Source organism: Artemia sp. Qi Xiang Cuo, chromosome 1 (assembly GCF_049724085.1).
Source record: "Artemia sp. Qi Xiang Cuo chromosome 1, ASM4972408v1, whole genome shotgun sequence".
Classification (NCBI taxonomy): Eukaryota; Metazoa; Arthropoda; class Branchiopoda; order Anostraca; family Artemiidae; genus Artemia; species Artemia sp. Qi Xiang Cuo.
In genome coordinates this window covers 101,952,663-101,978,945 of record NC_142794.1, presented here as the reverse complement: position 1 = coordinate 101,978,945, position 26,283 = coordinate 101,952,663, and the positions used below count along the sequence as shown (strand labels likewise).

The following is a 26,283-nucleotide window of genomic DNA, read 5'->3' as shown; positions in this document are numbered from 1 at the left end:
TAAAAGTGGGCCGGAAGTTTCGACCCTCCGACCACAGCCCCCCTTTAACGTTGTCCGATTGGGTTGAAATTTAGAGGTTAAGCTTTCCTAGGGCCCGGGAGCTTATCCTCGAAATTTCAGCTCAATTCTATTCCCTGTTTTCCAAAAACCAAATATAGCCACTTAAAGTTCATTTCTCTTTTTTTTTCAGCCACGCCTACAGGCCACAGTTGGCAACGGATCCGGGTGAATGAGGACTCATTCGAAGCGGAATTCGACGTGTTATGGCCTTTTGATATTTTCAGACCGAAAAAATTATCCCCCGAATTTACATTTACAAAAAACCTCGTTTTCCTATAAGAGCCCATGTTAATTTCTCCCACCACAGCCCCCCTTTAAGGTTGTCTGATCGGGCTGAAATCTAGAGGATAAGCTTTCCTGGGGCCTGGGAGCTTATCCTTAAAATTTCAGCTCAATCCGATTACTCCTTCCCTGTTTTACAAAAAGCAAATATCAAGTTTTGTGGGGATTTGCTTGCGTCAAAAATACATCACACAGAATAAAAATAATGTAATGTCTCTGTGGTACAGTGGTCGCTATTCCTGACTGTCAGGCGGAAGATCCGAGTTCGATTCTCCGTCAGAGAAATTTTTTATATATTGAATTTAAAGTTTAAAAAAGAAACTCAGTTTCTTTTTTAAATCCAATCTATTAAATCCTTCGGCTCAACAGGCGTCTCCAGAATAATATCACAGTCGGCCTTCAGGTTACAGGTAAGTCTCCACTGCTTTGATAACATGGGGCCTGGGGCGGCTGATAAAAATCTTACTGAGCATTTGATTTGAGTATTCAGGAATTAAAAGCCTTAACACAAGAATCTTCAAAAGCGGGGGGTTTGGGAGGCGGCAGCCCCCCATCTTTAACTCCTCAAAAGATCAGCTAACAGTTAGTCAAGCAATAATAAGTTATAAACTGTACAAAAACGTGCATAAATTTTTTTAAAAAAACTACTTTTTCTAAAGAGTTAAAGAGACTGAGTCACGTGTTCGAAGCTCAACACGTACTTGTATTTTGTGGTACAGCGGCTGCCACCAAACCCTCCGCGTTCTTATATTAGAGGAGTTATGCCCTCCTCAACGCCTCGCTCCTTACGTAAAGTCTTTTTTATTTAAAAAAAAGAGTTGTGAGAAAGTCAAACTTTAGCGTAATGAGCGAGGCGTTGAGGAGGGCATAGCCCCTTTCATATACGGAAGCGGTGATTTGGGGGGCGGCAGCCCCCCAACTGCATCTCCTAATTCCTGTACGTTTTAAGGTTCGAACTTTTGACTCAGCCTCTTTAACTCTTTAGAAAACGTAGTTTTTTTCAAATAATCCCGTTTGAAGCGTCTTTTTTTGAAAATTAATCTGAATAGCATGGACTCAAACTCCAAGTCAGACCCAAGAAAAACTCCCCACCCCCCAAAAACACTAAAAAAAGAAGAAATAAAAATATAAAAATAAGTCTTACAGAATATCCTGCATCATGTATTTGACCTGTATTTTGGAAAAAAGGTAGAATATTCCAGAAAAACTTCGTTTCTTCATTTATTTTTTTAATTTGTCTTACTTTCCCTTTGGCTGCTCTTAACTATGGAGATAATTTTCAGTGGGGAATTTCCTAGAGGGTGGGGGATTTTCCAAGGAAAAATTTTTCGGAGGGAGGGATTAGCAGACATCATCATTTAATAGCAAAAAATCTGAATTAGGCATTAATCTAGTTATCATTAAGATTGTCCAAGATTAAAGACTTTAAATTACCAATTATTGACTTACCCACAAGAACAACATTTAGGAAAGACCAATTATCCTATTTTGTTATATTTATATCTTTTGTGTTTCAACTTTGCTCACATATCAACACATAATCCTTTTTTTCTTCTGAATCTAAAAGTACCCCTTTTATTACTTTGTTTTCATTATATACAGTACAAATATTAAATTCATTGTCTTGCTTCACACACCAAGAGGAAGAACTCCCAGACACGACGCATTCAAATGTCATAAAACCACTTACTCACAGATCATTCACACAGAACTTGGGTACAAACACAAAAAACATGGGTACAAAATCAACATATAATCAGAAAATATATTCGGTTTCTCTTATTTATTTAGAGTTTCAACTTGGTAACCCTGACAAATATATGATACTGCCCTAAAACCGAAAAAAATTTCAAACGACTAAATAAAATTGTTAGAAAATGCCTTTTTCTGTAATAAATACACTTACGATGGGTCTAGGAAGCCAATAAAAGGTTATTTGATGCTCTTGGTGACTTCAAGGGGACGGATGGGGATAACTACGTTTTTTCTTTAAAAAATTCATCTTTTCAGTGTGAAACGGGAACCCGAATTCCATTATCCTACAGTCTTCGATATAGCCCATTTCTAGGATTATTGTTTTTTTGTAGAGTACAGACTATACGGTCAAATCTGTTAAAGAGAAATTCTGTGCCGAAAAGGAACTTTTTATGATTGAAATATTTAGACGGCAATGCACTGTCTTCAGGATATTTTCCTTTATTTCTCGCACAGTTAACTTCCATAATTGAAAATTTCAGTTATAATTCTCCCTTTTTTTATAATAAATAAAAGGTATAAAAAGAGATAAATATTTGAAACTGATAAAAAATAATAATGAAAAAAACCATCCTGAGGAATTTGTGACTTCTGTGACTTATTCCGGGGAAAAATACTTATAACGTAAATAAAATAAAAGTCCGACAGTAATGAAAAGAACATATTATAAATTTTGATACAAACAATGGTAAATCAACATATCTGTACGATCAGGGCAAAGTTAGGGAAAATGAAAAACAAGAAGCCAAAAAAATTAAGGGCCATCACAAACAATACAAATTCTATGCTTGAACCAAGGCCGTACCCAGGGGAGGGGGCTTTAGGGCTTTGAACTCCCCCCAAAATGTTTGTCTGACTCGTAAAAACGTAACAAAAGGAATATAAAAAATTTTTGTATACGTTTTTTGAGTTTTTTGTGTGTACCCCCCCCCCCTCCGAAATGAAATCCTAGTGTAAAACACCCCCCGAACAAAAAATACTGAATACGGTCCTGGCTTGAACAGCCCTTTTCGAGCCTCCTTCTGTTTCGTTTTTAGGCTGGAAAACATAATGACAGAAATACACTAACTTCGATTAAATACCCTCTCTTTTTGTACAGTTAGCTTGCATAGATTGTAATTTCGTAATTAGCTCGGAAAAATAAAAACTAAGAAAGGGAAAAATTAAGTAAACAAAAATAGGAAATGGAAACGAGATGAATACAAAATTTTATGCGTTTTGGCGTACTTGTAGGGTTAAACGCAAGGCGGAACCAACACAGAAACAAAGGCAGTGTATGAGGGAAAGAAGTTGGGATAACCCACCAAACGAAGCGAATTTGTGAAACTTCTAGATAATCATGGGAAAGCTCAATAATACCAGTATATTTCGAAGGGGCCTCCCTTCAAGAGCCTCACATAAGAAATAATATTTTGCAAACCACGCATGAAAATAAATATTTCGGTTCTTCCCGTTTCGTTTATGTTTCTTTTTTTTGCCATGATATCCTTAAACTATTCTATGTTGAACTTCGAAGCAGAAAACGTCAAACATGAAATGAAACAAAATGAAACGTCGCTGAACACCTTCCAGGAGTTGTTTATCTTCCTTGAATTGAGGGAAAGCCATTGTCATACCGAACTCATGCGCTGGGCGTACCACAGAGGTATATATACAACTTTGCTATTGCACATGAGTTGCCTTTGACAAATGTTCTTTTCATAGTCCCAAAACGTCTCCCTGCATTTGCAACAGCCAGAAGTATGCTGATAGAAGTCCACCCTTACTCTAAGGTCACACTTGGAGCGTGATGAAGGTGTCAGCTGAGAGGGGCTACCGGATCCGGGATAGAACAATGAACACTTGGCTGCCCCTGCAAGCTTAGAGTCGTCAGCATAAGACGATATTTTACTTCTTGTACAATCAGGGGTATCATTAATATAAACGAGTAATAGAGTAGAACCAAGCCAAGTACCCTGGGAAACTCTATTCTTTACTGTTTAAGGGTTGGGACAATCTGAGGTATATACAACTATAGCCTACATTCTGCACGTAAGGAAGGCCATGACCAAAATAAACGATTTCTTCATTTAAATGCTGGCATTCCAGTTTAAGCTTTAATCTCCGATGTTGAAACTTCTGAAATGCCATAATAAGGAAAGGATTAAGTCAAGGAGGAATAGGTTAACTGGTATCCCTTTATCTACAAAGTCAGTAATGCCATTGAAGGTACCAAGTAAGTTTGAGTCTATTGGCCTGCCTTTCCTAAAACTGTGGTGATAGTTGGGCAAGAGATCCTGGCTTTCAGGTATTGTATAATGGCATCATTTACCATGCCTTCCAGAATTTTCGAAGGGATAGAGATCCAAACTGATAGGTCTACAGATTTTGGCATCTGAAAGCTTCCCTTTCTTGAATACAGGTAGCACATAGCATTTCGGATGGATATATTTTGCCTTACGGTTTCCTTCTAAAACTAAAAAGGGATTTTGATGCCGATATGCAAACTCATTTGGCCAAATGCTAGTGGCACACAGGGTTCCATTTTTTTCTTATTTTCTTTTTTAAGAAAGATGGGGGACCCCCCCCCCCCTCCCCACCAACGTTTTTGGCTACTCGGTAAAAAAAATAATTTGGCAAAATTCTTTCTTCGGTTCAATAAAGACCACGAAAATACTGACATGTCATCTATAGAAATTTCGAACTTGGTCGGTAAACGCAACAGTTTTACCGACTCCTACCGTGATTTTATAGATGGTGCCACAACTTTCCTTTTGGTTAAATAAACAGCCTTGAAATAGTGACATGATATATACCGAAATCTAAATCTTGGTTGGTAAATGCAGCGGATTTATTGACTCGTGCAGTGATTTTACGTATTGTATTCGAAACGGACATTATGCTAATTATTGACAAAAAAATAGTCAGTAAAAATGGCCAGCCAATCGATGAAATCTCTTGCTCCTTCCTCCCCCCCAACATTTTGGCTAGTAACGACACTGGCTTTACTTCCAATTTCATTCCTTTTTTCTCCTACTTTCCGTCACTCAAATACTTCTTGCACAAGCTCCCCCTCATTTCTACCAAGCTTAAAGCATTTTCACTAACAGCTGAACTTCTAAGTTTCTTCCCTAAGACACAATCTACGACACCACCCTCCTAACGTAAGGTATTCGTTTGCATTTCAAAGACATTTTAAGGTTTCAAAACTGCACCATTACAAAAAAAAATAAACAAAAGTGATCCCTCCACAATTGTTATTTATTTACTGAATCTAAAGATGTTTCAATACTGAATTACCACAATGGCCATTCTACTATTTTCAACAACCTGGAATTAACTTTGTTTGACTTAACGCTCTTGCTCCGAAAAATCACCAGCGTAGAGGGAACTGGTTGACAGCGCGGTCTGTCTTCTCCAAGTGGCCCTGTTCAAAGCTGCAGATGAGGCTTCATTTGGAATGATTTTGTAGTGATCATGCATTGGTTTACATGATCCCATCTGGTGTGTGGCCTCCTTCGAGGATGTTACCAGCCATTTTCTGAGGGATCACCATTGATGATGATCATTCAAGCGGAGGAAGAAAATTATGGTGAGGCACAAAATAATGCAAAGCTACCCTGAAAATAATATCCAGCATGGTATTTTCATTCCTCGAAAATACTAAAAGCTCTAAACTTTTGTCTTTTACATTTAACCTAAACTTTATTTTCTAATTTCATCCCCCGATGCGTAAAAAGAATCATGTGACAATTGAACATTGCTGCTTAGCTTTCCATAGTTTTTATTTTATAGGTTAATGCTAGATATGTTTAGGTTTGCTTCTTTTCATTTTGTCAACAGCTCTTGTTTTGAATTAGTTTTCAGGCAACTTTCATGAGCGCAACTTCCAATTCTTTCCGATGAGAAAGTTGCAATTAAAGAAGAAATCTATAAAACAAGAAATAACAAATAGATTAAATGTTTGGAATAAAATTTTCAATATTTAAACCTTCGTAATTTTGAAAAAACTAAAACAAAAATCCTAGGAAATTGTGGAATTCCGGCATAAATAGGCCTATGACAAGTCCAGTAGGGATGAAACTTCAGTGAAGTCTCCCCTGTTGAACGGGTAATATCCAGGCAGCTCTTTTATGTTCATGAAGATTTAAGCTCAAATTCAATAACCCACTTTTGAAGTTTATATGACTAAACTTCCTATAAAAACCCTATATGTGCCCCAGGGCATAACTTACAACCCTTGCCATGAGGGCTGGGGGGATTTGTCATCCTCAAAAAAATAATTTCTAGACCTTTCTTATAGACTTAACAAAATGGCTATATCAAAATTTTGACTGGAAGTTTTAGGGGAAATGGTAGGCGTGGAGGGAGATATTTGCCTTCTGATAACTTTTGACTAATAAAAAAAGCACTATTCCTCTTAACTTTCAATCCAATGAGCCATTTTTGAAGCTTCTACGAGAAAACTTCCTATAAAAACGTTATATGCACCAAGGGCATAACTTAAGATCCTTGTCAGGAGGGCTATGGAGGGAGGGTTGTCTTCCTCAAAGACATAGTTTCCAGACCTTTCAACTACATTGAACAAAATGGCCATATCAAAATGTTGATCAGAAATTTTTGGAGAAATGATGGGTGTCGAGGGGGGTGTGCGATTCACTTTTTGATTGCTTTTGACTATTAAAAAGGGCAATAGAGCTCTCAATTTCCAATCGAAAGAGCCCTTTTTGAAGTTTTTATGACAACACTTTCTATTTGACATTATATACCCCAGGGCATAACTTACAACCTTAGCCCTGAGGGCTGTGGGGGGTTGTCATACTCAAAAACCTGATTTCCGGACCCTTCAACTACGTTAAAAAAATTGCCATATCAAAATGTTGATCGGAAGTGTTTGGGGGAAATGATGTGTATACGGGGGCATTCGCCCTCTAATCACGTTAGACTATTAACTAGTGTATTAGCCCTCTCAATTACCAATTGAATGAGTCCTTTTTGAAGTTTCTGCGACAAAGCTGGCAAAGACCTAATTCCCAGAACTTTCAACTACGTTGAACAAAATTTCTATCTCAAAATTTGATTGGATATGTTGGGGGAAATGGTGGGCGTGAGAGAGCCGTTGTTACCCTCAAATCACTTTCGACTGTAAAATAGGGCACTAGCGCTTTCGATTTCCAATCGAATTAGCCATTTTTGAAATTTCTATGCCTCCAGGGCATAACTTACAACCCTTGCGCTGAGGGCTGTGGGTGGAATGTCATCCTCAAAGACATAATTTCCAGACTTTTCAACTGCATTGAACAAAATGGCTATCTCAAAATTTTTATCGGATGTTTTTGGGGAAATGATGGGCGTGGGAGGGGTGTTAGTTTTCCTACAATCACTTTTGACTATTAAAAAGGGCACTAACCCTTCGAATTTTTGAAGTTTTCGAAGTTTCTATGACAATACTCTCTATAAAAACCTTATGTGCCCCCAGGGTATAACTTACAACTTTTGCCCTGAAGTGTGTGTGTGTGTGGGGGGGGGGGGAGGGTTATCATGCTCAAAGACATAATATCCGGAACTTTCAACTAAGCTGATTTGTGGTAGTTTGTATGCCAATCAGTTTCGACTAGCCTATTAAAAAGGGCACTAGTCCTTTCCATTTCCAATTGAATTAGCCTTTACTGGAGTTTCTATGACAACATTTTCTATAAAAACCCTTATTTGCTCACCGGTCCTACCTTACAACCATTGCCTTGAAGGCTGTGGGGAGGGGGGGATTTATCATCAAAAACCTAATTTACAGAACTTTCATCGACGTTGAACAAAATGGCTATCTCAAAATTTTGATTGGATGGGTTTGGGGAAATGGTGGGCGTGAGAGGGGGGTTAGTTGCCCTTCAATCACTTTCGATTATTAAAAAGGGCACTAGTCCTTTCAATTTCCAGTCAAAGGAGCCCTTTTTGAAGTTTCTACGAAAACACTTCCAATAAAAACCTTCTATGCCCCATGGGCATAGCTTACAACCGTTACCCTGAGGAGTTTGGGGGGTTTGTAATCCTCCAAATCCTAATTTCCAGAACTTTCATCTAAGTTGAAGAAAATGCCTATCTCAAAATTTTAATTGGATGTGTTTGGGGAAATGGTGGGCGTAACAGGGGGGTTAGTTACCCTCCAATCACTTTCGACTATTAAAAAAGGCACTAGCCCTCTCAATTTCCAATCAAATGAGTTTTTTTGAAGTTTCTAGACAACGCTATCTATAAAAACCTTATACGCCCCATGGACATAACTTACAACCTTTCCCCTGAGGATTGTGCGGGATTGTCATCCTCAAAGACCTAGTTTCCAGAACTTTCAACTACGTTGAACAAAATGACTATCTCAAAATTTTGATTGGATGTTTGGGGAAAAGGTGGGCGTGAGTGAGGGGTTGGCTGCCCTTCAATTGCCTTTGACTTTAAAAAAGGGCACTAGCCCTTTGAATTTCCAATCGAATGATCCCTTTTTGAAGTTTCTACAACAAAGCTTTCTATAAAAACCTTATATGCCCCCAGAGCATAACTTACAACCCTTGCTCTGAGGACTGTGGGGGATAGTGTCCTCCTCAAAAACATAATTTCTATCTGTAAATCAGCTACGCTGAAAAAAATAGCTATCTCAAAATTTTGATTGGATGTGTTTGGGGAAATGAAGGGCGTGGAAAGGGTGTTAGTTGCCTTCCAATCACTTTTGACTATTAAAAAGGGCACTAGCCATTCCAATTTCCAGTCAAATGAGCCCTTTTAGAAGTTTCTACGACAACTCCTTCGATACGAAGTGCCCGGATATGGAAAAAAAAAAATACATTGTGCCAACATCGTTCTTTACTTAGGCAGCGCTATTACACTGCCTATGATACTGATTTGTGGTAGTTGTATACTTGGTAGATTATTTTATTCTATTTTTGTTCATTTTTGGTTTAAAGGAGTTCTTTACTTTTTTTCTGAAAAACTTATTTTGAGCAAAAAGTTATTTTGATTAATTTCTGTTCGTTTTATATTGACATTGTCTTTTTCAGGCAGAAAGAATGAGCCTCTACTGAAGTTAAACAACCATTCCTTCCATAAAAACCATAAATACCTCCTGGGTATAACTTAAAACACTTGCCCCTACTCTCTGAGGTTTGTTTCAACCGCAAAAGTCTTGTTATATGATATTTAGACTACTTTGAATAGAATGGCTATCTCAAAATTTCCAATGAGCCCCCTTTAAAGTTTATATGACCACACCCTATATAAAACCAAATATATCCCCAGGGCATAACTTACAACCCTTGCCTTGAGGGCTGGGGGAGGGGGAATTGTTATCTCAAAGACATAATTTCCAGACCTTACTGATATGCTTAATAAATTGGCTATATCAAAATTTTGATAGGAAGTGTTTGGGGAAATGATAGGCTTGGAGAGGGTTATTTGCCCTTTGATCACTTTCAACTAAGAAAAAAGGCACTAGTCCTCTCAATTCTCATTCGAATGACCCCTTTTTGAAGCTTCTACGACAAAACTTTCTATAAAAACCTTGTATGCCCCAAGGGCATAACTTACGACCCGTGTCCTGAGGGCTATGGGAGGAGGGTTGTCATCCTCAAAGAAATGATTTTCAGACCTTTCAACTACGTTGAACAAAATTACCATTTTAAAATGTTCATCTTAAATATTTGGGAAAATTATGGGCGTGGGTGGGGCGGTGATTCTCCCTCCGATTACTTTCGAGTATTGAAAGAGCAATAGCCCTGTCAATTTCCAATCAAAAGAGCCTTTTTTGAAGTTTTTGCAACAACAATTTCTATAAGATATTATATGCCCCGAGGGCATAAGTTACAACCTTAGCCCTGACGGCTGTGGGGGGGGGGGTTATCATACTCAAAAACATAATTTCGAGACCCTTCAACTACATTCAACAAAATGACTATATCAAAATGTTGATCGGAAGTGTTCGGGGAAATGATGGGTGTGGAGGGGGGGCATTCGCCATACGAATCCCTTTGACTATTATTAAGGGCACTAGCCCTCTCAATTCCCCATTGAATGAGTCCTTTCTGAAGTTTCTACGACAACGCTGACAAAGACCTAATTTCTAGAACCTTCAACTACGTTGAACAAAATGTTTATCTAAAATTTTGATTGGATGCATTTGGGGAAATGGTGGGCGTGAGAGGGGCGATAGTTACCCTCCAATCACTTCAAATATTAAATAGGGCACTAGCCCTTTCAATTTCCAATCGAATAAGCTCTTTTTGAAGGTTCTACGACAAAGCTTTCTATAAAACCTTATATGCCCCCAGGGCATAACCTACAACCCTTGCGCTGAGAGCTGTTGGGTGAATTTCATCCTCAAAGAAATAATTTCCGGACTTTTCAACTACGTTGAACAAAATGGGCATCTCAAAATTTTCATTGGAAGTGCTTGGGGAAATGGTGGACGTAGGAGAGGTGTTAGTTTTCCTCCAATCACTTTTGACTATTAAAAAGGGCACTAGGCCTTCGAAGTTTCTATGACAACGCTCTCTATAAAAACCTTATATTCCCCCACGGCATAACTTACAACCCTTGCCCTGAGGTCGGTGGGGGGGGGGGGTGTCATCCTCAAAGACCTAGATTCCAGAACTTAAACTAAGTTGAACAAAATGACCATCTCAAAATTTTGATTGGATGTGTTTGGGGAAAAGGTGGGCGTGAGAGGAGGGTTATTTGCCCTCCAATCATTTTCGACTATTAAAAAAGGTACTAGCCCTTTGAATTTGCAATCGAATGAGCTCTATTTAAAGTTTCTACGACAAAGCTTTCTACAAAAACCTTATATCCCCAGGGCATAACTTACAACCCTTGCCCTGAGAGCTGCGGGGGGAGTGTCCTACACAAAAACACATTTTCTATCGGGAAATCAACTACGCTGAATAAAATGGCTATCTAAAAATTTTGATTGGATATGTTTGGGGAAATGGTGGGCGTGGGAGAGGTGTTAGTTGCCATCTTATCACTTTCGACTTTTAAAAAGGGCACTAGCCATTCCAATTTCCAATCCAATGACCCCTTTTCAAAGTTTCTACGACAACTCCTACGATACGAAGTGCCCTGGCCAAAACAAGAAAATAAATATTACATTGCGCCAACATCTTCTTTTACTTAGACAGCACTATTGCGCTGCCTATAATATATCAATTTTTTAGCCAATACGCCAAACAAAACATCTATTTGAACTTTACAACTATTTGAAGGCAATGTCAGTAGCATGTTCTGAAGTTTTGAAAATTATTCCAAACTTCATTACCCTGCCTATCATAACGGTTAGTAATGAGAGTCTCTTTTCTAAACGTAAGGGCTGTCGGTGCTGATTTGCAATGAAAATGGCGGTAATTTGAACTTGAAAATTTTTCTAGTTTTCGGTGTCAATTTACAAAACGGCACCGAATTTCATCGTGATCATAAAAAAATCCTCAATCATTTCCTTCTCTTCAGCAGAAAAATCCAAAAAACTAGATAATAATAACAATAATAATAATAACTCATATTTAATAATAGAAGAACTTCATAATTTGATAATGAAAATATTGAAAATTTAATTAATTTTTTCTTTTAATGAAATGAAAACTTTAAAAAGGAATACAAATTTTAATAACAAAAGAAACAATAAAAAAAAGAAACTAAATAATAAGTTGAGATCAATCATGAAACTATTGATAACCTGCAGGTGACTAACAGTGTCCATAATATTTATTTTTGAAAATCTCACGCAAAGGGCATCGTTATTGTATTGCTCGTTGGGTTTCGACTCTATAGTTGATATTTTTGAAAAAATGAGACCTCGTCAGATTCCAGTGTTGCAATAAAACTATAAATTACTTTCCAACTTAAGTTCGCTCTGTGTTCATTAAACACTTTTAAATTGCTTCTTGCTGTTATAAGTTGATTTTGAGAGAGGCCTGTGATAACCATAACGAAGAAGTATTGTTCTTAAACAATTGTGAGCCGGCCACTTTAGGGGAGCCACAGAGGTGTCTTAGCCCCCCCCCCTAGTTCAGAATGAAATGACGCAGCTGAGTAAATATGACCAATCTTACGTTCCCTCCAGCTTGATATGTAAGGATTATGGTAAGACTATAATGAAATATCCATCAATCTAGATCTATTATGAAAATTCTCTCTAATTCATGAAACAATATAATAGTTTAGTTTATTTTGTTAGTGATTGGTTAGTAGCATTAATACTGATTTTTGTTGTCACTTCTGAAGCACTGATAGTCAGATAAGTAACATTAAAAAAAAAAAAAATAGTTATCATTTTAATGAACAAAAAATGTACAAATTAAGCTATCTTAATAATTTCTCGGTTCATGAGATCGATTCTTTTTCATACGATAAGCTTCCGGGCAAAACATAACCATTAGAAGTTTGAAGTTTTCAACTTCAAAACTGGAAAAGCAATTGAGATAACAAGAATAGTCCATATTCAATACCTTTACATCGGAGAGTTCTTTATCCTTACTTATTTGATACACCCAATAAGGAGCATCAAGAGCCGTTCGAAGTTCTTGTATGGTTTCTAATACTTTTTTCAAATTGACAGGCAGCTTAGCGAAGAGGAAGATGTAAGTGAAAGGGGGGATTTGAACAGTTTGCAAAAAGCATTAAGAAGAAGAAGAAAAAAAAACAACAAAGTTCAATCTCAAATTTCAAATGTCAGGTTAATATACATTCTTATTTCCTAGTCTGAACATATCAGTGTCTTTGTGAAGAAAAAAAATTACTTAATAAAAAAAAAAAAAAAATCCAATGACAGTAGGTACTTGATGCAAGCGATACTTGTAAGCGACTTTTAAACATATAACTTTTTGTTTATATCTTAAGTAGAGCTTCGCCAAGAGTTAAGGGGATTCGGTAGAATTTATATGGTTCAGAAACATGCTAAGAAAAACTTGAATTTTTTTTATCAAAAACTAACAAAAAAAAATCCCAAAAAAAATCGTTGGAATAGCTCTTGAACCTTGTGAAGAATTTGAAAAAAATAACAAAGAAAAAAAACAACAAAAAAATATTAAAAAACTCAAAGTTTAATCCCGTAGCTCTGACGTTATTTCAAAATGGCTTCTCATTTCCAGGACTTACAATATCAATATATTTTTGGAGATCAAATGAAGCTGCTCAAATAAAAAAAAAGAATCTATTTGATTTTTCATTTTTTAATAATTTTTTCATTTTTCTATTTTTTTTTTCAAATAATAACAAGTTATTGAATCCCAAACACAGCTAAGCTTCCAAAGAACAGCTATATCTTCTTAAACTATTTGGCAAGTTCTAGGGCAACAATATTTGAAGACTAGATAATCAATATTTTTTCACTCGTAATTATTTCTTAACTTTATTTTGCTACAAAATGATAATACATAATATTAAGTTCGGAAACAAAAGGAACATTGATGAAAGCACAGAAAACGTGTCCCACTGACAGGACAACCCATCGATTATCTAAGATGTTTATTTTAGGATAAAAATCTAATTTTGTAGTGTTTTCTAGAAAAAGATAGCTATTTCTAAAAAAAAGAGACAAACATGGTCTTTATAGAAGAAAATTGTTTTGTTTTACATATGAGTCCCAGAATCTTGTGTACCATGCAGAGAATCTTGTGCACCGTGAATAACCACTTAAAGCACAAAAGAAAATCTAACTAAAAGGCACGTAATCAAGACAGTTCAACCTAAAAAACACTTAAAACCACCAGAAACCAACCCCCAAACTAAGAATTAGACTGATGAAAGCGAAGTTTTTAAAATATCTAAAAGGTACTGTGCACTCAAACGAGGGCGATGTTTTTCCGCTAAGCTCAAGCAATTAAACTAAATACCTATCACCATCATATGGGTTCTAATTAACCGAATATCAATTTAAACTTAAAAGGCAAAGCTCCCTGAACCCTACAATCACTAAGTTTGTTTTACTTTGCAAATGTTTGGGTTGTTAAACAATTAACCTTCCTTTTCTTATGAGAATTTTACTTATAAGACAATTAGAGAGAATCTTGGCATCGACTTCCATTATATTCTTGACATGATCCTTGCATCTCAAGCTGGAGGAAAAAGTAGATTGGCCATATGCACAACACCTGAAAACTAACGCCTTAACTATAAGGTCGTCAATCCACACAGATGAATAGGGGCTAAACACCATTTTTAAAATCCAGGGGGAGGCAACTTTTCGACATTTTCAATTTCCTCAATGAAAGCACGAAATAGCATTTTTAATGAAAACACCAAAAATTTAGAGAGGGTGGCAAAATTTCACCCTTCCCAATTGACACACCTGCTTCACTGCATAGTAAGCTTTAAATTTGTTTTACTATGAGATGAGTAAAACCTAAATATGGCAACAGCTGAGATGAGATTATAACGAACCCAGGACAAATATGTCAACAGTTTCACACAATAGCCCACAAGAGAGAAGCAGCGTGAAGCACAATACCTCGAACAAGGCTGGAAGAAGGTTCTAAATGTTGCCCTCAAACTTCTGAACGTTCTTGGAAGATGCCAAAATCAAAGAATTCTTGTTTCTCAAACTCTTGCAGATCTGACTACTGGTAGTTGCCACTTTTTTGTATCAACTATTGGCCAACCAAAAGCCATCAGCACGATAGCTTCAGCATATCTAGTTAGGAACCAGCAGGGCCATTACAGGAAAAGCAGGGCCACTTTAGTCAACTTGTAGCAAATGGAGAAGAAGACCGAATACAGCCGCAGAGGCCGGAAGGTTCCTTGGAGAAGTTAGTAAATAGGTAAATTTGCGTTAATTTGCCAATTAAAACTAAGAGAACTATCTAGATTTCAATCATTCCTCAGGTGACTCCCCACAGTATACTGAAAACTGCTCCCAATACCCCCTCCCCTCCCAAAAAAACGAAACCCCTGTTGCTGTGAAAATTACTAATGAAAAGCTTGAAGCATTGATTAAAATCCTTAGATAAAAAAGCATTGGGACAAAATAGGTTATGCTGAGTAGCTTGGGTAAATCTTGACAAAACCCGGAATGAAATATCTCAACAATTGGTGAAAGCCATACAAACCTTTTGTATTGTCTTATTAACTTAAAAAAAATACAAAATCTTAGCTATTTGAAGCCTATTGTATGGATTAAATGTAAATTTTAGTCTTGTCTCGGGAGCACATTTCAGCTTTTGAATTTTGCCCCTTTCTACATTATAAATTAATCAAGAAATTTTTTTTACAAAACAAGTTTTTGAAGAAAAATAAAGAGCTCCATTATACCAAAAATGAGCAGAAAAAAACACTTCTGCAAACAATCACCAGTTTCGTAGTAAAGAGCATGCAAAACTAGAAAAAGATTGTGCGCTCGCCACTTCTAAAAGGAGAACGCTACACTGTACCTATGATTCAATTCGGATCGGTTTTAGTAATAAGTTACGAATAAATTACAATCAGTTGTTCATAATTAAATTATATGTAAATTTCAGAATTTTATATATATCAATAAAATAAATATTGAAGCATATTGAATATTATTTTGTTGACCGGTTTAACAGGAACTGTCACCTGTCAACTGCCTAATTCATTCAACAGCAAACCCTGCATTGTATACTACACAGAAAACATTTCTGCAGACCGTCCAAAGCCTCATCACAAAGGAAATGGAAAACTAGAGAGGACTTAAAATGCCTGCAGTAAGACTTACTGTTTCTGCAAAAAGAACAGAAGCACTGCAGCGAGGCTCAGCAGATATAATACGTAAAGGATTAACTAGGAAGTCAGCAAAGACGGAGTATTCTAGCATAAAAGGCGAGCAAATACACATTAGGTGGGACTAGTGATGATTCTGTCTGAGACTTGCTTAAGCTTCTCACTTTTGTGACTGAAATTATTTTGTGAGCTATTTGTGAGCTCACTTTCGTGAGCTATTTACTCATTAGTTGGCAGTACTTGTATAAAACTTCTTAAAACCTTGCGTCTCGATTTTTTGATTGGTCAGGGTATATATCCTTTATTTAATAGTCCTTATACAGAAAAACAGACAGTTAAAAAAGCTAAAACTTGCCCAAGTATACATATAAAATTTTCTCCGGCTGTCAAACTTTCAAAACACTAGTCGGCTATTTCTTGAATCTAGCAGTTTTGAAAATTCAAAAAACCAAATTCAAAATTCAAAATTCAAAAAGTGATGAAAAAGTCGTAAAATCATTCCTTGGAAAAATTTTTAAATTATACTCTTATTTGAGTGATCCGAATTCATTTAAGATATCATCCATTCAAGGATTAAAAAAGCCTTTGCAATTACTGAAATCATCAATAGACCTCTTGCTGATCAGTACTTCACAGCTTTGGCTCTTGAATTACCACTGAACATTGACTTTTTCAGAATCCAATAAGTGATGTTGAAGAGCAGGCTTTGTCTCTCCAAGATTTATCAAGAAGTAAAATCGAGTCACAGCTTCCAAAAAAATGAAAAAGTGCTCAAACAATAAGCCTCACTTTCTTGTGGCTTTCAAAAAATTTTATAAGTAAAAAGATAAACCTTTCCAAGCAAGGATGTTACAAAGGCTAATAGTCTAAAAAATTACCTGAAGAAAAAAAGGATTAGAAAATCTGCCGGTCTGTATTATATAGTTATAAAAATACCCAAGCAAAACTATAGGCTACTAAAATCAAAGAGATCTGCGGCAAAAAACCTTTCTGAAATTACGTCTACCCCCCCCATCAACCCCCTCAAAGGACTGCCAACGATTAGGAAAAGTACCTCGCTTCCATCATGCAAAGTCTCAATTATTTCTCCCAGAAGCTCTGTCCCCCTAATTTACCTCTCCAATGTTATGATTTTCTGATGATTTCTTTTATGATTTTTTAAGTCCAAAGCTTAAAAAATCAAACATTTTCCACTTGGGGACTGAGTATTGTTATTCCATAATAACAATATATTTTGATTTTATAATAAAGGCCTTTGAACTTGAAAGGATATCCCAATAACCCCTGCCCCGAAGAAATCTACCAACCTGAATTTTTCCAATGCACCCCCTCCTACACTTACTAAAGTTTTTGAAAATCTTATAATGATTTCCTTTGCGAATGGCTCGAGGCCAAAATTGACGTCTCACAATTTGGTAATTAAACTTGTGCATACGGTATATACCCTTTTAAATAGTCCAGAAAGCTAAACATCTGGCAAAACCTTGTCTTAACTAATCTCCAAAGAGCGTTTGGCGTGGCTGACCATAAAAACTTCATTCGCTTATTACTGAATGGCTTTGAACTTGACTATCTCTAAGTGAGTAAAGGATCGTTTACAAGCAGAGCGAAATCCCATATTTCTTCCTCCTTAAAGCCACGCTGCTTTCCCCTTCCGCCTTAAAAGAAATTAGGGAAAACATGTCCTGTTTGATTGTTCGTGTGTTGCCACAATAATTATTGCCACACTTTATACTGACTTTTTTTTATGGTTCCTTTATGATGTATTTTTAACCCTGTTTCTTTTTTTGGTTCGGAGTTCAATTTTTTATTTTAAATATTTGACAAAGCTATTTTTTCAGTTATAGATTCTCTTATTATTAGATTTTTACCTTGCCTTATGCTTGTGATTCTTTTTTGATGTTACTATTGTGGAATTATTCTTTTAGTTTGTGATAGTGGTTTATCAATGGAGCATTATCTTATCTCGTACTACCCGTACAACTCATATATTAAATAATTAAATATTAAATAATTGACCCCTTCTTTTTTTCCGTTCAGCGAGTAAGGTATTTTTTAATTGAATTTTGGATACTTTATTTTGTGTGGTCTATATTTTACTGAATTCCTTGAATTTTTAATCTGATAATTTCATGCATGACTTATTTCGGTCTTATTCAGTTGTTAAAGGTTTGTTTGTTGTTCTTTGTCCTTCAATTTTTTTTCAGTTTTTTTTTTATGGTTCTCTCTTTATTCGACAAAATGAGCAAGTGATTGACTTTTGAAACAAATATCATATTACAGTGGATTTCTCACAGAGGAAATCGGGGATTACTTCTGTAAACACAGTTATACATAAATGCGAAATCACAGGAAAAATTTCACCCTTGTTTAGTGGTACCTACTACTCCCTCCTCTTTTATTTGGAGGGAAAAAAGAAAAATTAAAAAGGCAAACTGCTAAGGTCACTGCGTCAGCCCTGCAGTGTCTTTTTACAGTCAGGTTCGATATCTGGGTCAAGCTAAGGCCAAACCCACTGCGCCGTCATTGGACTATTATAGTTTGCGGCTTTAGCTAGAAAATAATTCAAATTTTGCGCCAAAACATTAGTTTTTTCTGAAAATGATATCTTAATTCCTTTCTTTTGTACAGTAAAACTCATAAGCTGTGGTCACTATATAATGCACTTCCATGAAGCATCGTCAAATATAATACAAGGGTATTAGATAAAAAAAAGAAAGAAAATGAATGAAATGAACTTAAATTTGAAAAAAAAGTTTATCATTTCTTAATCCAAGCCATACATTTATGCTAGTTATGCCCTTCAACGTTAAATATTGTTTAAGGTCAAATCCTAACCATATCTTTGAAAAATATGCGTGCTGCCATCACTTACTTCTCTGCCATTAGACATTGCAATTAAATCTCCAGATACAGAGACATCTATCTTCTCCAATAAATGAATATTTTCAAATTTGGCAACATGTGTGCCGCATAGAAGGCTGATACAGACTTTCCTTGAGAAGATCGTATCCCAATAAGCGATTGAGCCATCATCTACCCATGAAAGCCCTGATATATTTGTTACTTCACATTCAATCGTCTAGAAAAAAAAGTACTAAATAAGAAATTGGTCAACCTTGCCTTATTAGGGAGGATTATTAAGTCTTCTTTTTTAACTTAGGAAAAAGCATGAAGAGGATATGGCACTAGTTAGAAAACTGACAGCTAAGACTGTAACTGTTTTATTTGCAATTATGTTCATATTACTTATAGGAAGGTTTTGAACTCATTTAGTCTCATGAGTTGCGCAAGGTCTCTTTTATGAAGCTAACTTATTTCTTAATTTACTTGATTGCTCGATCAATTAATAATTACTCAATCGTTAATCTCCTTAATTCTGTTAGGTGGAATCAAGAGGTCACCCACCTCCCCCAACCAGTCTTACACTGAATCTGAAAGATTATCCTTCTTTTAATCATCCCGTTAAACGTAAAAATCGATCAAGAGGATATAGGAAAAATAATCAAAAAAAAATAATAATATAGATTTAGATATCGATTTGAAGGAATTGTGCAAACTATTTGAGTCTAATGGTATGGCTAACATAATAAAATGTTTAAATAAGTTATCAAATAATAATTTAATAAAATTATTCTGGAATATAAGTAATAAACAAAATGTAACTCAAAAATTAAACTGATTTACGATACAGTATGTATTCTAGCTAGAACTAAATGTATTTCAAAAGATAAAAAGTCTGATAAGACTGTTAATAACGAGAAGAGATTATATCTACCTATAACTTTTATAAGTAAACAAATAGAGGATATAAATTTACCTGGAATTTTAAACCAGGCTGATGTGACACAGGCCCTTCCTAGTAATTTAAAGTATAAGAATAATCCGATCATAAAATAAATTTTCAAAAACGATAGGACAAATGATTTTTAATTATAATTTAATACTTAAGAATTTTGACACGGATAGTAATTGAAAACCTATTTGCAAGTGTGACCAATTGTTATCATTTGTTAATCCAACTTACGAACATATTATTACAGGTGATTTAACAATAATAAAGCAAATTGAATTGCAGAATATAAATGGGGGCTAAATTCCTTCTTTCAAATCATCTAAAACCCTCGAATCTGCTTAGGGGGTTAAATAATAATCTAGAAATATTTATTGATAATTGGTGCAAAAAAGAGAAAATTAATAAAAATAGTTTTGAGCATTGGAGAAATTTAATTATTAATAATGTGAGAAATAAGATATATAAGAGGATAAATAAACATGATGATGATGTAGTTTCTTATAATTCTAAGATTAAACACGCAATTGCTAATATAAAGAGGGATTTTGTAATTGTACCCATTGATAAAGCGAATAATAATTTTGCCATAATTTGTCAGAAGCTTTATTGTGATGTTTTAACAAAGGAGCTTAGTACAACAAATACCTATAAAAAGGTTCAAGATGTTAATAATAGTCTATTGATTGGAATAGAGGATATACTTTTTAAAAAATTTAATATTAAGGTTAATGATAATGATAAAAATTTTCCATTTTTATATTGGACGGCAAAATTTCATAAAAATCCCCCGAAACCACGCTTTATTGCGGGTGCAGCAAGATGCCCGACCAGAGTTGCGGCTACTGACCTGTCGTGTATTTTAGGAGAAATCAAAAATAAATTTGAGTCATATTGCTCGGGAATTAAAAAATTTTCTAAGTTTAATCCATATTGGAGTGTTAATAATTCGTTGCAAGTAATTGATTCTCTTGTTCTAGTTTCAGCTAAAAGAGTGGACTCGTTTGATTTCACTACATTATATACAAATTTACCCATTAATTTAGTATTTATAAATTTAAAAAAGATTATTAAGAAAGCTTTTCTTTTGTCTAATTTGGCGTTTTTAAAAATTGATACGTATTATAAGAAGGCAAGATGGACTAATTATTTTAATAGTACCACAAGCTCAATGTTATAGCCTAGATATTTTTGATCTACTAGAATTTGTTCTATTTAATACTTATATAAAATTTAATGGTAATCTATATAATCAAAGTAATGGAATTCCTATGGGGGGTAATGCCAGTCCAGTTATAGCGGACCTTTTTTTTAAATTATTTAGAATATGATTATATGATGGATAAAAAGAATCAAAGTAACATAAAGTATTTGCTCTCAAATAATAAACGATATTTAGATGTCCTTCAGGTGCTAAATTGTTCAAATTTTTTAGAGATTTCAAGTAAAAATGCTTAATGCATATGGGAACTAATAAGACCATTATAGTCCCTGGAGAAAGGGCCCTGGAGAAATATAGTATTTGTTATTGGAAAACATATTGATTTTTTTTGGGGGGGGGGGGATTTCTCGGCATGGTCTGATAAACGGTCACAAGCTAAAACAGAAAACGAATTTTCAACTGAAAGCAAGGAGCAACATTAAAAATTAAAACAAACAGAAATTATCCCGTATATGAGGGGGCTGCACATTTCTCATCTCTGGCTGTTCACGCAAAATATGAATTTTTTTTCGCAATCCTTAAAAAAGACTGCTCAAATATAAGGATAATTGAATTTGAGTGAGAAGTTTTTTGAAAAACTTTAAGACATTAGCATAAAGAGCGAAGGTTGAAAGAGAGGAAGCCTAACTCATATTTAAAATAATTTCTGTTGATTTTAAGTTTTGATGCTGCTCCATAATTTCAGGTGAAACTTTTTTTTTCTTATTGAATAAATACCAAAATATGAATTCCCAACACTATGCACAAGCAAGAAAAAAAAAACAGTTAACAAAAATAAGCTTGCACAAAACCAAAGGTAACCATGGGCAACTCGTGAGGCCAAACCTTCAAAACATATTTCAAACAGAGCTCAAAAATGCACGTCACAAACAAAGAATGGTCACGAACTGTTGTCACAAAATTGTCACGAATTCTGAATTCTGGCCACAAGAAAACATGAATAGAGATGGCTCTGTATTTGGTTTCTTTCTTATCGTATTCTATGTTTTTGGCATCACCAAGTACAAATAACCGTACAGTGCCAGACAATTTTTGTTGTTTTGTGTATTCTGGCCACAAGAAAACATGAATAGAGATGGCGCAGTATTTGGTTTCTTTCTTATAGTATTCTAAGTTTTTGGCATCACCAAGTACAAATAACCATACAGTGCCAGACAATTTGTGTTGTTTTGTGTACTCAGGCCACAAGAAAACATGAATTGAGATGGCTCAACATTTGGTTTCTTTCTTATAGTATTCAATGGTTTTTGGCATCACCAAGTACAAATAACCGTACAGTACCAGAAAATTTATGTTGTTTTGTGTAGTCTGGCCACAAGAAAACATGAATAGAGATGGCTCTGTATTTGGTTTCTTTCTTATAGTATTCTATGTTTTTGGCATCACCAAGTACAAATAACCATACAGTGCCAGACAATTTTTGTTGTTTTGTGTAGTCTGGACACAAGAAAACATGAATAGAGATGGCTCAGTGTTTGGTTTCTTTCTTATAGTATTCTGTTTTTGGCATCACCAAGTACAAATAACCATACAGTGCCAGACAATTTTTGTTGTTTTGTGTATTCTGGCCACAAGAAAACATGAATTGAGATGGGGCAGTATTTGGTTTCTTTATTATAGTATTCTATGGTTTTTGGCATCACCAAGTTCAAATAACCGTACAATGCCAGACAATTTATGTTGTTTTGTGTATTCTGGCCACAAGAAAACATGAATTGAGATGGCTCAATATTTGGTTTCTTTCTTACAGTATTATATGGTTTTTGGCATCACAGAGTACAAATAACCGTACAGTGCCAGACAATTTTTGTTGTTTTGTGTATTCTGGCCACAAGAAAAAATGAATAGAGATGGCGCTATATTTGGTTTCTTTATTATAGTATTATATAGTTTTTGGCATCACCAAGTACAAATAACCATACAATGCCAGACAATTTGTGTTGTTTTGTGTATTCAGGCCACAAGAAAACATGAATTGAGATGGCTCTACGTTTGGTTTCTTTCTTATAGTATTCTATGTTTTTGGCATCACCAAGTACAAATAACCATACAGTGCCAGACAATTTTTGTTGTTTTGTGTATTCTGGCCACAAGAAAACATGAATTGAGATGGCGCAGTATTTGGTTTCTTTCTTATAGTATTCTATAGTTTTTGGCATCACCAAGTACAAATAACCTTACAGTGCCAGACAATTTTTGTTGTTTTGTGTATTCTGGCCACAAGAAAACATGAATAGAGATGGCTCTGTATTTGGTTTCTTTCTTACAGTCTTCTGTTTTTGGCATAACCAAGTAAAAATAACCATACAGTGCCAGAAAATTTTTGTTGTTTTGTGTATTCTGGACACAAGAAAACATGAATAGAGATGGCGCTGTGTTTGGTTTCTTTCTTATAGTATTCTATAGTTTTTGGCATCACCAAGTACAAATAACCGTACAGTGCCAGACAATTTTTGTTGTTTTGTGTATTCTGGCCACAAGAAAACATGAATTGAGATGGCGCAGTATTTGGTTTCTTTCTTATAGTATTCTATAGTTTTTGGCATCACCAAGTACAAATAACCGTACAGTGCCAGACAATTTGTGTTGTTTTGTGTATTCTGGCCACAAGAAAACATGAATAGAGATGGCTCAGTGTTTGGTTTCTTTCTTATAGTATTCTATGGTTTTTGGCATCACCAAGTACAAATAACCGTACAGTGCCAGAAAATTTATGTTGTTTTGTGTATTCTGGCCACAAGAAAACATGAATTGAGATGGCGCAATATTTGGTTTCTTTCTTGCAGTATTCTATGGTTTTTGGCATCACCAAGTTCAAATAACCGTACAGTGCCAGACAATTTGTGTTGTTTTGTGTATTCTGGTCACAAGAAAATATGAATAGAAATGGCTCAGTATTTGGTTTCTTTCTTATAGTATTCTATGGTTTATGGCATCACCAAGTAAAAATAACCGTGCAGAGCCAGACAATTTGCTTACAATCCACAAAACAAATATTAAGAAAACTTTGCGAATTGTAATACTTCTAGGATAAGATAATACTGCATGCAAAAAATCAATTCTGCTCATTTAAAAACAAGAATTTAGCCCTTTAAAAACGATAATTACTTTAACCATAGGTCTAAGTTTAGATCTATGCTAAAAGAAAAAGCCTAAATCCTCATTTTCGGATGACAATTGCTGTCAAAAAGGTCAACCGGCCCATTCCTTCAAGCACCCACCTTTTATTGGCATACCAGCCATTTTTGATGCTAAAATTCCTAAGCTCTTAGTTTAATCTCACAAAAAAAATTAATAACCTTTCTATTTTAATACTAGAATATTTTTTTAATATTCTATTCTAATATTTAACAATCCTTCTATTTTGGACAACAGTCCTTAATTCGCTAAACGATAATATTCTGCAATGCTTCTCGAAAACCTTATGTCTAAATGATATTCACTTAATATGTTTACAGTTTGCTCTCCATAGCCCTCAAGTAAATACACTTTTCCCTACTTAATTTCCCACCCTTAGACTATACCTCTATTGTTCTGGTTCAATGAAAATCTCTATTTTACCCAATAAAATTTGCCAAAGGAAAATACAGAGGAACGTTTTCCCCTTCATAAATGATATGCTGAATAGGTAAATATCCTCTCCCACTCTCCCCCACACCCACCCTTCTCACCACTCATTATGAAAAGTTTGGTTTTCTAATTTTGGACATTTTGTTTGTAGTCTACTTTTTTTTGGCTAAATCCTTAAAAACTTATGTCTCTTATATTACAATATTTTTTTTTTTTTTAATATGGTCAAAATAATTTCCCTTGTCCTAGTTATTTATACTATTTCCTTAGTTTAAACTCGCTTTGTGCTTTTTATAACAAGTTTAATTCCTCTATAAACTTTGTCAGTTTTATTTCTTTTAAATTTTGATTTGTACATCTATTTTTTTCTTACCAAATTTATCATTTTTTTCCTGTGTTCACTTTTTTGTGCAAATTTGCTTGCAAATTCAGAAATTCAGCCTATGTGGTTTTTTGACAGCAATTTTTTGGAAATAAACAGTATCTTTTCTTAAACATATAGAAAAGCTCAATTTCATGAAAGGCTTTAGACTGATAAAGCAGAATAACATCCACTAAGTTTCCAAGATTTTTGGTAACAGCTCCTGTGAATGGATAAGCTCAATACCAAATGAGCTTTCCTGCAGTGCTCATTATGCCAAGAGGAAGAACTGAAGATGATTGAGTTAAAAAAGTAAATGTACATATATATATATATATATATATATATATATATATATATATATATATATATATATATATATATATATATATATATATATATATATATATATATATATATATATATATATATATATATATATATATATATATATATATATATATATATATATATTTGTTGATAAATTAAATCATATTCACTTTTAAAAGTGTTTTCTTTATTAATCTGTGTATTAAGAAATATTTTTCAGCACAAGTCAGAAAATGAAAGTACGTAAAACACAAAAGAAGAGAAATAAGGAACTTCTAACTTCATGCTCTAGATATACCACCTTTTACTCACTTGAACAAGTGTCCAATTACTGGATGAATATACTCGAATTACATCCCTTCCTAAAGTAGATACCTCAGTGAGTGAAAGCCATGAACCGTTTGGGGAAAATTTGAAAACTGAATTGACAGGTTTTAGTGTTCCAAGTTTAATAATAGCTCCATTGATAAGACACCATACAACTAAACATACCTTAAAAAAAAATTAATACAGTAATGTAAAAAATACAAATTTTTGAGCAACAAGGTCTCCGTGAATTTAATTGCGAAAGGAGATATCGGAAATTTTTTTCGTAAAGGTTCGATTTTTTGGCATAAATGTTTGAACTTCTTTCTGCATGTTACACACTTTTATGCTTTTTGTATTTTTCATCTGCCAACAGATTTGGGAGGAGCAATAATAATGGGAGGAGGAGGAGGAGAGGAATACCCCTTTTATCGGCAATAGCCCTTGTTTAGATTATAGAAAGAAAATTACAAAGGCATGTTCATTGTAATTTTTTGGATATTAGTTTGGAATTGCTGAATGATTTTAAACGAGCTAACGTTATCAATCAATCAATCATTTATATTGGTACTGACGGTTATTCCGTTCAAGAAGCTTAGATTATTATGGGCAACACAATACGAGTCTTTTAAGCAAGATGAAATGATTAGGCCACTGGATAGAACTATACTAGTTAAGAGAGGAGCCAGGCAATGTGCAATTGCCTCACCTTGTTATTTCAATAATCATGTTTTCGAAGCTCAGGACCAGTGTGACATGTCTTGCGTTCTCTGGGCTCAATATCGTCTTAGTCACTTATGCTGATGAAACTTTTAACATTAGTCGAACTTCAGACAAATTTCTGAAACTTCCCAAAACCTGCAAGCAGAATACTTGACATCTGATTTTAATTTTAACGCCGAAGAGTCGAAC

At 34.8% G+C, this 26,283-nt stretch overlaps 1 protein-coding gene across 1 annotated transcript in view; it reads right to left on the bottom strand.

Moving 5' to 3' along the window:
* The window catches only part of LOC148957021 (WD repeat-containing protein WRAP73-like), a 66,168-nt gene that overhangs the window by 36,075 nt on the left and 3,810 nt on the right, over window positions 1-26,283 (bottom strand). Inside the window, exons 2-3 of the mRNA XM_089092800.1 lie at window positions 25,378-25,557; window positions 18,665-18,871 (exon numbers count right to left, since the gene is read on the bottom strand). Coding sequence (XP_088948926.1) covers window positions 18,665-18,871; window positions 25,378-25,557 — 387 coding nt within the window. The remainder of the gene's footprint in view (window positions 1-18,664; window positions 18,872-25,377; window positions 25,558-26,283) is intronic.